Source organism: Suricata suricatta, chromosome 15 (genome assembly GCF_006229205.1).
Source record: "Suricata suricatta isolate VVHF042 chromosome 15, meerkat_22Aug2017_6uvM2_HiC, whole genome shotgun sequence".
NCBI lineage: Eukaryota > Metazoa > Chordata > Mammalia > Carnivora > Herpestidae > Suricata > Suricata suricatta.
In genome coordinates, this window is record NC_043714.1 from 27,396,676 (window position 1) to 27,407,624 (window position 10,949).

The 10,949-nt window shown below is 38.6% G+C and overlaps 1 protein-coding gene across 2 annotated transcripts in view; it reads left to right on the plus strand.

Annotated features, from left to right (window-relative positions):
* ZBTB10 (zinc finger and BTB domain containing 10) overlaps nt 1-10,949 on the plus strand; it is a 33,955-nt gene that overhangs the window by 503 nt on the left and 22,503 nt on the right. The window contains exons 1-2 of one of the 2 annotated variants that reach the window (XM_029923459.1): nt 7-924; nt 9,934-10,819. In XM_029923459.1, coding sequence (XP_029779319.1) covers nt 472-924; nt 9,934-10,819 — 1,339 coding nt within the window. In that variant the 5' untranslated portion in view covers nt 7-471. Of the gene's footprint in view, nt 1-6; nt 925-9,933; nt 10,820-10,949 lie in introns of those variants that run through there. The other variant, XM_029923460.1, reaches the window with a different exon arrangement.

The following is a 10,949-nucleotide window of genomic DNA, read 5'->3' on the forward strand; positions in this document are numbered from 1 at the left end:
GTCACCGCCAGCGGCGGCGGCGGCGGCGGCGGCAGTTCCACGAACAATAACGCTGGCGGGGAGGCCTCGGCTTGGCCTCAGCAGCCCCAGCCAAGACAACCCCAGCCGCTAGCGCCTCAGCAGCCCAATGGGCGGGGGGCCGACGAGGAAGTGGAATTGGAGGGCCTGGAGCCCCAAGACCTGGAGGCCTCTGCTGGGGCGGCCGTCGCCGCCGAGGAAACCAAGGAGTTGCTGCTCCCCCAAGATGCGGGCGGCCCCACCTCGCTAGGCGGCGGTGGCGCGGGGGGCCCCCTGCTAGCGGAAAGGAACCGTCGGACTCTGGCCTTCCGAGGAGGCGGCGGCGGGGGTCTCGGCAACAATGGCAGTAGCCGCGGCCGCCCCGAGACCTCGGCGTGGCCCCTGAGGCATTTCAATGGGCGAGGGCCAGCGGCTGTGGATCTGGAGCTGGACGCGCTGGAGGGGAAGGAGTTGATGCAGGACGGCGCGTCCCTGAGCGACAGCACCGAGGACGAGGAGGAGGGGGCGAGCCTGGGCGACGGCAGCGGGGCGGAAGGCGGCAGCTGCAGCAGCAGCAGGCGGTCGGGCGGAGATGGCGGGGACGAAGTGGAGGGCAGCGGTGTGGGAGCTGGCGAAGGAGAGACTGTCCAGCACTTCCCGCTCGCGCGGCCCAAGTCCCTAATGCAGAAGCTACAGTGCTCCTTCCAGACCTCTTGGCTCAAAGATTTTCCCTGGCTGCGGTATTCCAAGGATACTGGCCTTATGTCTTGCGGCTGGTGCCAAAAGACCTCTGAGGACGGGGGAAGCGGGGACCTTCCTCAAGTGGGGCACGATGAGCTTTCGCGAGGGACCCGAAACTACAAGAAAACCCTTCTCCTGAGACACCACGTCTCTACCGAGCACAAACTCCACGAAGCCAACGCCCAGGTACAGTATATCCTCCTACTTTTTAAGATCTTTTAGGGAAAGGTTTATCATCTTGAAAAAACCCCACTTTCCTGGGCGAAGGCATCGTTCCAGTTGTGGGATTGCAGGGAGCTCGTGCGTGGGGGTTTAGAGAGCCTGGGAACAAGTTTTCAGAAGTTATCTGTGTTGGGGGGTGGGGGGAAGGAATGAATGTTCTAGCGCTGAACTTTTTTCTGACTCCTTTCTTTGTCCATCAGATTGAATTTTTTTTAATGTTTAGTAAAGGGAGGTTGAAGGTTTTAACCCCAAAAAGGTGACTTTGCGGTCAAAAATTTTATTAGCTGTGATTTTAGAAAAGCTGCCTTATGTTTCAGTCTTTCAGCATGCTGGTGAAAGTCAAATCTGGCAACTGAGGAATGAATTAAACAATTTCCTTAACCTTTGATGCTAACTTTTGCAGGAAAACCTTCAACTGAGAAAATTCTTTATATCAGGTCAGGATAATGTGAAATATGAGAGCAGTATGTAAATGTAGAGGAAGTTATTTGGATAACACTCCTCATGAATAATTTTACAAAACTCTTCTCTATTGAACTTTCTTATCAAAGGCATGCTTTTGGTAAAGTACAGTAGTTTTTCCTTATTTCCTTCTATTCTTGCGCTGAGATTTTCTATAATCCTACCTTTTAAAAACCTTGTAAATGCAGTTCACTTAGAATATTAGGGATGTTTCATGTTATTCTGAGATTATTTCTATCAGGTAGTAGGCTGGTAGAGACTGTATTTACTAAACTCCTTGAAAACATAAGCCCTTAGTTACAAAACAGATGAGCTGTACCTTAGTTGTTATATCTTGTTTTAATATTTCCAATCTAAAGATAGTAGTCTTAACATTTTGGTAATCCCTTTTCAAGCCAGAGAGATGTTGATCAGTTCTTGTTTAAGAGTTTTTGTGGACAACCTGTGTGGTGGACAGAATTCATTTTTTTGTATTGGTAGCCATTCACTGATTATAGAAAGTCAGCCTTTAGATATCAGTCCCTGTTTGTGTATTGGAGTGGTCTTACTGTTCAGAACACTTATGCTTGAGTTAATTAGGTGCTATCCAATAACCCCCAGCACAGTAGTTTCTCAGAAGTTAACTTTAAAGCATAGGGTTATTTTTCCCAGTGGCACAAATTTTAGTTGCCTAAGCCCTAGAAGGAAGGTCACTTAAAGATATATGGCCCCGAAGGTTAAGTAAATTGTCCAAAGTCTTAAAGTCCTCGATGACAACGGAGACTAGAGCCTATAAGGAATGTTGTGATGGAAAAAGAATGGGTTTTAGAGTAAATCTGGGTTTGGATCTCAGCTTTCTACAATTACTAGCTTTGTGAGTTTGGGCAGTGGAGTGAAACATAACATTTCCTTGTGTAATATATGCCGAACACACATCATCTTACTCTGCAAAGTAATAATTTTGTTTTAATTTATAGTAGAGGAAGTAGGTTTTAAAGAGTTAAGTAATTAAGTTATTTTGTAAGGTGATGGAAGAGGGGGACTTGTGAAAATGAAAGCATACATTTCTAAATAATCGTAGGTTGGTTATACAGAAAACTCTTACAAGACAATGGGAAGGAATATCCTTAATATACAGGTTGACCAGTTACTCTCTATCAGCATAGTCTGTCCCTCTAGGCAAATCTGAAGGGGAATAATGGGAATGCAAAATATAATTAGCTGCTTAGTGAACCTGAAATCAGAGGAAGGGGAATTAGAATTAGTTGGATAACCTTATGATAGACTTAGTGTGGTGTAACCTTCTCCCCTAGGCATTATCTGGATCAGGAGATTCATTCCCTCAGTAAAATCTTTTCTAAACTTGATCTCTGATTTGGCTCTCCTTTTCCCTTTGCCCCTTCAAAAGTCCCTTTTTATAGATAAAAACTACACATCATCTTTCTCTTAGGACATTCTCTCATTAGACTGAGGATGATAATATAAGTCCTGTGACTAAGGGTGTGTGATTTTTCTATTTTCATTCTAACATTAGTTTGTGGGTGTTAACCTTGCTGTTTACCCCAAGTACCCCTTACGTATCTCTTTGTCTTGTTAATGTGAGTGACCTGTTCACGATTTGAGTTATTCCTATGAACAGAATTCAGTTTTGCCTTTTTTTTTTCCTTTATCCTGTAGCCTTTGATTACCTGAAGGAGGCAGTATAACACAATCTGTAAGAGCATTCTTGGGCTTAGGGTTAGGGGGACCTGAATCCTAATCCTCTACTTTCTTGGCAGCCAAAGGAGTTAACTTACAGTTTCCTTATGTATGCAAAGTATATATGCCAGCACATAATCACTTAGTGAATGCTAGTTATTATTATCATCATTATGTATATTTATCACAGATAATCATAACAGGGTTCTTTTTTTGTGGCTTGGTATCACATGTATCTCAGTGTTACCAATTTTGCAGTCTGGAAACCACTTTATCTTGTGGAGTCAGTTTTGATTCTAGAAAATAAACCAGTTCTCCTTTTCATACCTTCAGAGACTTTGGCTATATAGTTCTTTGAACATTCTGAGATTTTCTCACATATGCAGATTTTTTTCACAGCTTCATAGCAGTATCTTGCATTAGCTTTCTTCTGTCTTAAAAATAATGACATGAGAGGCGCCTGGGTGGCTCAGATGGTTAGGTCACCTTCTGCTCAGGTCATGATCTCACAGTTCCTGGGTTCGAAACCCGTGTCAGGTTCTGTGCTGACAGCTCAGAGCCCGGAGCCTGCTTCGGATTCTGTGTGTGTGTGTGTGTGTGTCTCTCTCTCTCTCTCTCTCTCTCTCTCTCTCTCTCTCTCTGCCCCTCCCCCATTCACGCTCTGTCTCTTCGTCTCAAAAATAAATAAACTATGAAGAAATAATGAAATGAGAGTTCTGGAGTTCTTCAGGCAAGAATTGAGTTTGAGGGTATAGGTAGGGTAGTTCACTCCCTTTATTCACCTCAACTCCTCTCCTTCTTTTATTTATTTATTTATATTTTAAGGAGGGATGTTTTTTGAGAGGAGGTTGGCCAAATTTTAGAATATCAGTAAGTGTTACTTTCCTTTCTTAAGCTTTCTGAGAGTACAATTCATTAGTTCTGTAGTGACCAAAGAATTATAGTACATTCCTAAAAAGTTTACTATACTGTTAATTGGGTGTTGGTTAAGACTCCTTGCTCATGGGAGAACCAAAATCCATTCTGAGCCTTCTATTTCGGAGAGATCCCTGTATTTATAAGGATGTAAGGGGCAGCATACAGTTTTTGTTTTGAGTAGTGATCTTCATTGAGGCAAGTTCAATGATTAGGTCGTACAGAATTTGACCATTTGGCCCAGAGGACTTTAAAATTGCTTATTAACAGTTATTACCACAATATCTTGGTACAAATAACTTTCTACCCAACTTTCTACCCAATTGTGAAATTTTCATAGCCTAAATCACAGGTTCTGTCAACTCTAAGTCTGAAACATGCACTTAAATGTATTGTTATAAATTTAACCTTTCTAGAAAGTAAACACAATTTAGATCAGTGATCTAATTGAAATTACTAATAAGAATATGTTGAGGTGAGCAACTAAAGCAAAAGTGAAAAAAAGTGACAGTCTACCAGCTTTCTTTGCATTTGGCAGAAATGAAGTTTAATGGTTTGGTTTTAAAATTTAGGAAGAAAGTCAACGTTTTCACTAAGAAATCTTAAAGATGAACCTATGCCCCATTAAATAAGCATTTTGTATAATATAGGTTCTAACATTCATTGTGTTTGGTTTATTGAGCTGGTTCATTTCCCTTGTCTTTGACTTTAGTAGGGTCTTTGACTGTCTTACAGTGTATCTAGGATTGGCTTCTTTCTTCCTCTTAAATTTACTTATATTAAGGTACATCCAAGGCACTGGAGATTGACCTGTAAATCATTTTCTCTGCCTTAAAGGAACTTGTAGTCTAGTAAGAAGAGACAGAAACTATAATAAAATGGTAGATACCATGTTAGAAGTATGTTCAGGTTACAATGGAAACGGTAAAGGAAGGGAGTCATAAATTCCACTTGTGAAGGTTGGGAGAAGCTTGTATAATTGGCTCTTGAACTTCATTGAGTTATATGAATAGCTGTTGAACAGGGAGGGGAGGGCATTGCAGGTACTGCAATTGGAAGCAGCATTAACAAAATGAAATTGATGTGTCTAAGAAGTGGATAATTTGGTTGCTGAGCAGAATGAAAAATCAAGTTTGAATAGGTAATAGACTATGGAGGGTATTTTGTCATGCTAAAATGATTGTATTCTGCTAACAAATGGGCAACCATTTAGCAGTTAAAATTGCTAAACAGGAGGATCATGAAGAAGTATGTTGCTGTTCAGAGACACCTGGGTAGTGTGTGTGTTTTTAGAAGAGAGCTGGTAATAAAGCATATCTTTAGTATCTAAAATTGGCTGGAGGTTAAAATCACTTGAAGATTTCCACTGCTGACCTACAGAATTAGAATTTCCCCTTTATCCTAAAATTTGGATTTGGAAGTGGAAATCGTTTTTATTCTTTCAGTATACTGTTCCAGTGGGTTGCTGCAATAAGCAGCAAAGATTGTTGTTTTTAATACTTTAATTTTATACTTTGCTTTGCATTGAAAATGCCTTTTTTCTGCTAATCCATTTATTGAAAGGACTAGTACTGGGTAAGGAAAAGTAAACTATTTGTTGACTTCTAGCTAAATAATATTTTCTTATGATTTGTGAATTAACTACAGATGAACTCACTGTTTGCAAATGAAGGTATCCCCAACTCTTCTCCTCAAGGGTTCAGAGATAGGTGGTGGTCTTGGATTCTTTGCAAGTTGGTGGCATTATCTAGAGCCCCAAGTTAGAGTGCTGAAGACTGACCCTATGATCCCCACGCCCTCAACCAAAATCTAGTTGATTATTCAAGTTCTGCTGATTTTTATCTTCCAGGTGTTTTTCCATGCTCTGACTCATCACCCCTCCCTCCATTAACATTATCCACCTTGGGTTAGTTAAAGTCCTGGTTTCTTGCAGATATGTTACACTATTAATCAGTAGCTTCCCCTGGTCACAGTATTTCTAGTTTTTAGTTCCCTGATATTAATCCCCTACTTTGCTGTTACAGCTATCTCTCATATCTTCTTATTCAATCAGATTACTCCTTCTAAAGCTCTGTAAGGTACCTATCACAGGGGTTCTTAATCTGGGGGAGTGGGGGATACAGATTCAAATTTCTTGGTAACTGATGGAAGCTATAGACATTTGCCTCAAGTTCATACATGCATATTTGCATTTCTTGGGCTTTTTGGAGGATCACCTTGAAGTTCTTTTGTAAATCTGGTATTGTGAAGATCTTTGGAGACTGTCTTGTTTCTTTTAATGCTGTTTTATTTGCTTAGAATGTTCACCCTCCCATCCCACTGTAAGGCTCTGCTCAAAATCTTCCTTTTTTTTTTTAAATTTTTTTTTTTTATGTTTTATTTTTGAGAGAGAGAGCGCAAGCAGGAGTGGTTCAGAGAGAGAGGGAGACACAATCAGAAGACAGGCTCCAGGCTCATGAGCTGGCTGTCAGCACAGAGCCTGATGCGGGGCTCCAACCCACAGACCATGAGATCATGACCTGAGCCGAAGCCAGAAGCCAGATGCTCAACCGACTGAGCCACCCAGGCGCCCCTCAAAATGTTCCTTTTAAAAAGCATTCCCTCTCCCACCAAAAAGACCCAACAAAACACTGAACTAGATACACCTCCTCTCTGCTCTCATAACACCTTTGTTATAATCTTTAGTACATTATGAGTCTTGCCCACCAGTGTTAATCTTCAAAATGGGAACTATACTAATTTTGAGTCCCCAGTGTAGAACTTGTCTAAAGTAGGCATTTGTTTACTGTTTATTAAATTGAGTAAAATCAGAAGTTTTCAAGCTTTTAGCAGCTTTTCCCTCTGCTGAGTAAAATATTTACTATAAGCTTCTTTGGAAGTAGATTTGAAGATACAGGTTATGAGGATTTTTAACTAAATGGACACCTTTTTTGTATTTTCTTAACTATAGAAAAGTTCATTCTAAGGCCTCTTCTAGATGTAAAAATACAATTTTACTTTGGGCATCTTCACAAATAAAAAACTTGAACATTTTTCACAATCTTCAAACTAACAAACTATCTAATTTTTTGAAGCCTGAATGTCCATTTCCTTAAAATATTGTTCAGCCAGTTTAACCTGATGTCTGGGCTACATTGTGTTTTCCATTTAGGGAAAGAGAACAGAAAAATTTCCCAAAATTTGAAAAGACTACTTCTGGAAATATTAAATCTTTTCATCAGTATATTTTTACATATCAATGAACTTATATTCCTCTATACTAGGACTGGGTGGGCATTTAGAGTGTTAAAGAAGGAACCAGAAACAAATGATGTGAGTTCTTAGGGAACAACTTTAAAGATTTTTATGGTTAGTACTAAGATTTTTTTCTAAATTTATTTAGTACAGCAAATAATACCAGCAATTTATTTTAATGCTTTGTGCTTCTTTAAGCTGTTTTACCCAACTGCTGAAATGAGAGTACACATACTCTTGACTTCTAAAAACCCTTCATTGTGAATAGCCTATTTAACAGGTGCTACAGAAACAAGACCTAGTGCTCTAATCAGTAGTGGAAAAGAAATTGTTAGTGTTGCTTATAAGAACAAGGAATACAGTAATGAGAAAAAAATAGTGGGTGAATAGTTGTGTGTGATTTGTATAGTTTGTGTTGAAATAGGATGGGTAAATATTTTGGTGGATAGGCATTTGTTGGAGTTAACTTTTAAAAATGAGGACATTTGGTCTGATAATGGCAGAGAACTTCAGAAATTGGGACTGGCCCAGAAAGTGCAGAACAGAGTGACCAGAGCCTAAAAATGTCAGTTAGGTATAGCTACCTCCTTCTTAAAGGTTTTGAACTGCCAAATGTATAAACTCTAAGTGGGTTCTTGATTTGTAAATGCTAATTCACTGCTTCCACAAATACTTAATGCTGTGCTGCCACATTTTGATTAGTGCTTAAATTTTTCCTTCTTCCAAGTATTATTATTGCAACATGAGAAGTTTGAACCGAATGAGCTTTGCTGGGCAGGTATGGCATGCATAGCAAAGCTTAGTTTCAGGCCTGCATCAAAGGATGATTTTTCGAGTTTGGAAATTTCTGTAGTGAGTAGAAAGCATAAGGAAATTAGTAAGAAGTCTTAATTCAAATAGGCTCATAAAAGGGAGGTCAAGTAAACAGTATCATGCTTTTATAGAAAATTATATTGTAGCAGTAATTGTAGGTGTTTGTAGCATTGATTTTGTTCTTTATATATTCATATGTTTTCATTCCCTCTGCTATAACTTAATACTAGTTTATATACAAGGTCTAAAGGTTGAAACAATGTCTTTTATACCTCACTTCCTTTCCTGCACACCTTCAAAAGCAAAATTTTTAGACTTACGAATTATTTGTTTTGATTACTTCACTCAGACCTTGGGTGTTACCAGTTTTTACTGAAGATTGGGTGTTAGGAGGTGAAGATAGTTAATCCAGAGCATGAGACTTTTTGGTATGATAGATCAGATCGAGCATGTGAGGGACTAGGTTGTTCCAGTATAAGGGCATTATGTGTGTGAGACACACATAGTGATCATATATCTCAGATTTGCAAGGTTATTTTGCAAACGCTGAAGGGGCCTAGAATTCTAATATTTTTTGGTTCTTGGTTGACTTCTCATACTTAAAAACACAAAAATTCTTAGATGGACCATGTGACCTCTTAAGAGATTGGAATTGTTAGGTATGGCTTCCTTTGTTCAGGACTCAAACTTCAACCTAGTATTTTTTGTAAGTTAGCCATACCCATGTGGGGTGGGGTTAAGGGAGTTGTGGGATTGTTTAGGAATCTTACCACCAGTTAGAATATTGTTTTCATAAGAATTCTTTTGCAGTCTTAACTGTGTTCCCAACACCTTTCAATTTTTCCTTCTAATTCACCCTTCCTCTCTTCTCTCCAAGTGTATCCACCCTCCAGCGTGTTTACAATCTAGTATGTATCTTTCCATGTTTTTCCCATGGTCTTAATATTCTTAGATGTGTCACTATTTTGCAGAAATGGACTAACACTTACGGTCACAATTTTCAGCCATCTTTTCTACTAGAAATGTCTAAAGCACTTTCATGATTGGGAAAGGTGATCACTTCAGTTATCTAGTGAAGTTATTAAAGAATGTGCTGTGGTTTTTATAGGAAATTACCATAACTTTAGTGATGCTTAACAGAACTCTAATGAATACTTGTCAGGTTGAAAGAAAGAAAATTATAAACTTTTACAGATTTGGGGTTCAGGAATTTTACCTTACATTTACTGTTTATGCTCCTATAAAGATATTTTGAAAGTTGACTGGGAATTTATGTAGCTGGATATTCCTGTACACATTTTCCTATTAGAGTCTTAACTTTATCTTGAGTTAGATTAAATTAACTTCATTGATCTAAACTATCTGGATATTTGTCAGGACTTAAAATTTACCCTTTTAGTAGTGTTAAATAGGATGAGGTGCCAAACATACTGTAACTTGAACATTCTAAGTTCAGTCAGGAAAGCTGCTGCGTTCCTATCAGTTAGAGATAAGGCAAACTAATTTGATTCCTATATAAGAAAGTTTCATAAGGAAATAATTGCTAGTATAATTTTAGATAATTCTTAATCCATATCCTTGGCTTATGTATGAAAATAATAACATGAGTCATGCTATTCCTCAAACGAAATCCTGATCCTCATTCAGATGTGTTTAACTTTTCTTACAATAGCAGTGGCTTGCACCAAGCTCTTCACACCTTTACTCCCAATATTTGGGATTGTTGTGAATACTGTAGTCTCAAAATACCTCACGATTACTAACAATGTATTTGATTAGCACTTTTAAAAAAGTTATATTGATACTTGTTTTCCTTTGGGGTTTCTAAAAAGTGGATAAAATTTAATATTAATGTTTTCCATCCAATTACAGGAGTCAGAAATACCATCAGAGGAGGGGTACTGTGACTTTAATAGTAGGCCAAATGAGAACTCTTATTGCTATCAACTTCTTCGACAACTAAACGAACAAAGAAAAAAAGGCATTCTTTGCGATGTCAGCATCGTGGTGAGCGGAAAAATCTTTAAAGCTCATAAGAATATCCTGGTTGCAGGCAGCCGTTTCTTTAAGACTTTATATTGCTTTTCAAACAAAGAAAGCCCTAACCAAAACAATACTACCCATTTAGATATTGCTGCAGTTCAAGGTTTTTCAGTCATCTTGGACTTCTTGTATTCTGGTAATCTGGTGCTCACAAGCCAAAATGCCATTGAAGTGATGACAGTGGCCAGCTATCTTCAAATGAGTGAAGTTGTTCAAACCTGCCGAAATTTCATTAAAGATGCCTTAAATATAAGCATTAAATCAGAAGCTCCAGAGTCTGTAGTTGTGGACTATAATAATAGAAAACCAGTTAATAGAGATGGTCTGTCTTCATCACGGGATCAAAAAATTGCCAGTTTTTGGGCAACACGGAATCTTACCAATTTGGCAAGTAATGTAAAAATTGAAAATGATGGTTGTAACGTCGACGAGGGCCAAATAGAAAACTACCAAATGAATGACAGTAGTTGGGTCCAGGATGGTTCACCTGAATTGGCTGAAAATGAATCTCAAGGTCAAACAAAAGTGTTTATTTGGAATAATATGGGCTCCCAGGGAATTCAAGAAACTGGCAAAACAAGGAGGAAAAACCAAACTACAAAGAGATTTATTTATAATATACCACCTAATGAAACAAATTTAGAAGATTGCTCAGTGATGCAGCCACCTGTTGCCTATCCAGAAGAAGATTTATCATTCATCAAGGAAGAGCCAGGTAAATATTTTATATACAAAAATACTACCTTGGTTTTCATTCTAATTAATTCTGGTTGGATATAGTCTTGAAGTATATTTTTAAAGTTATTTTTAAATTATTAAAGTAATATACGAGTAATACTAAATTT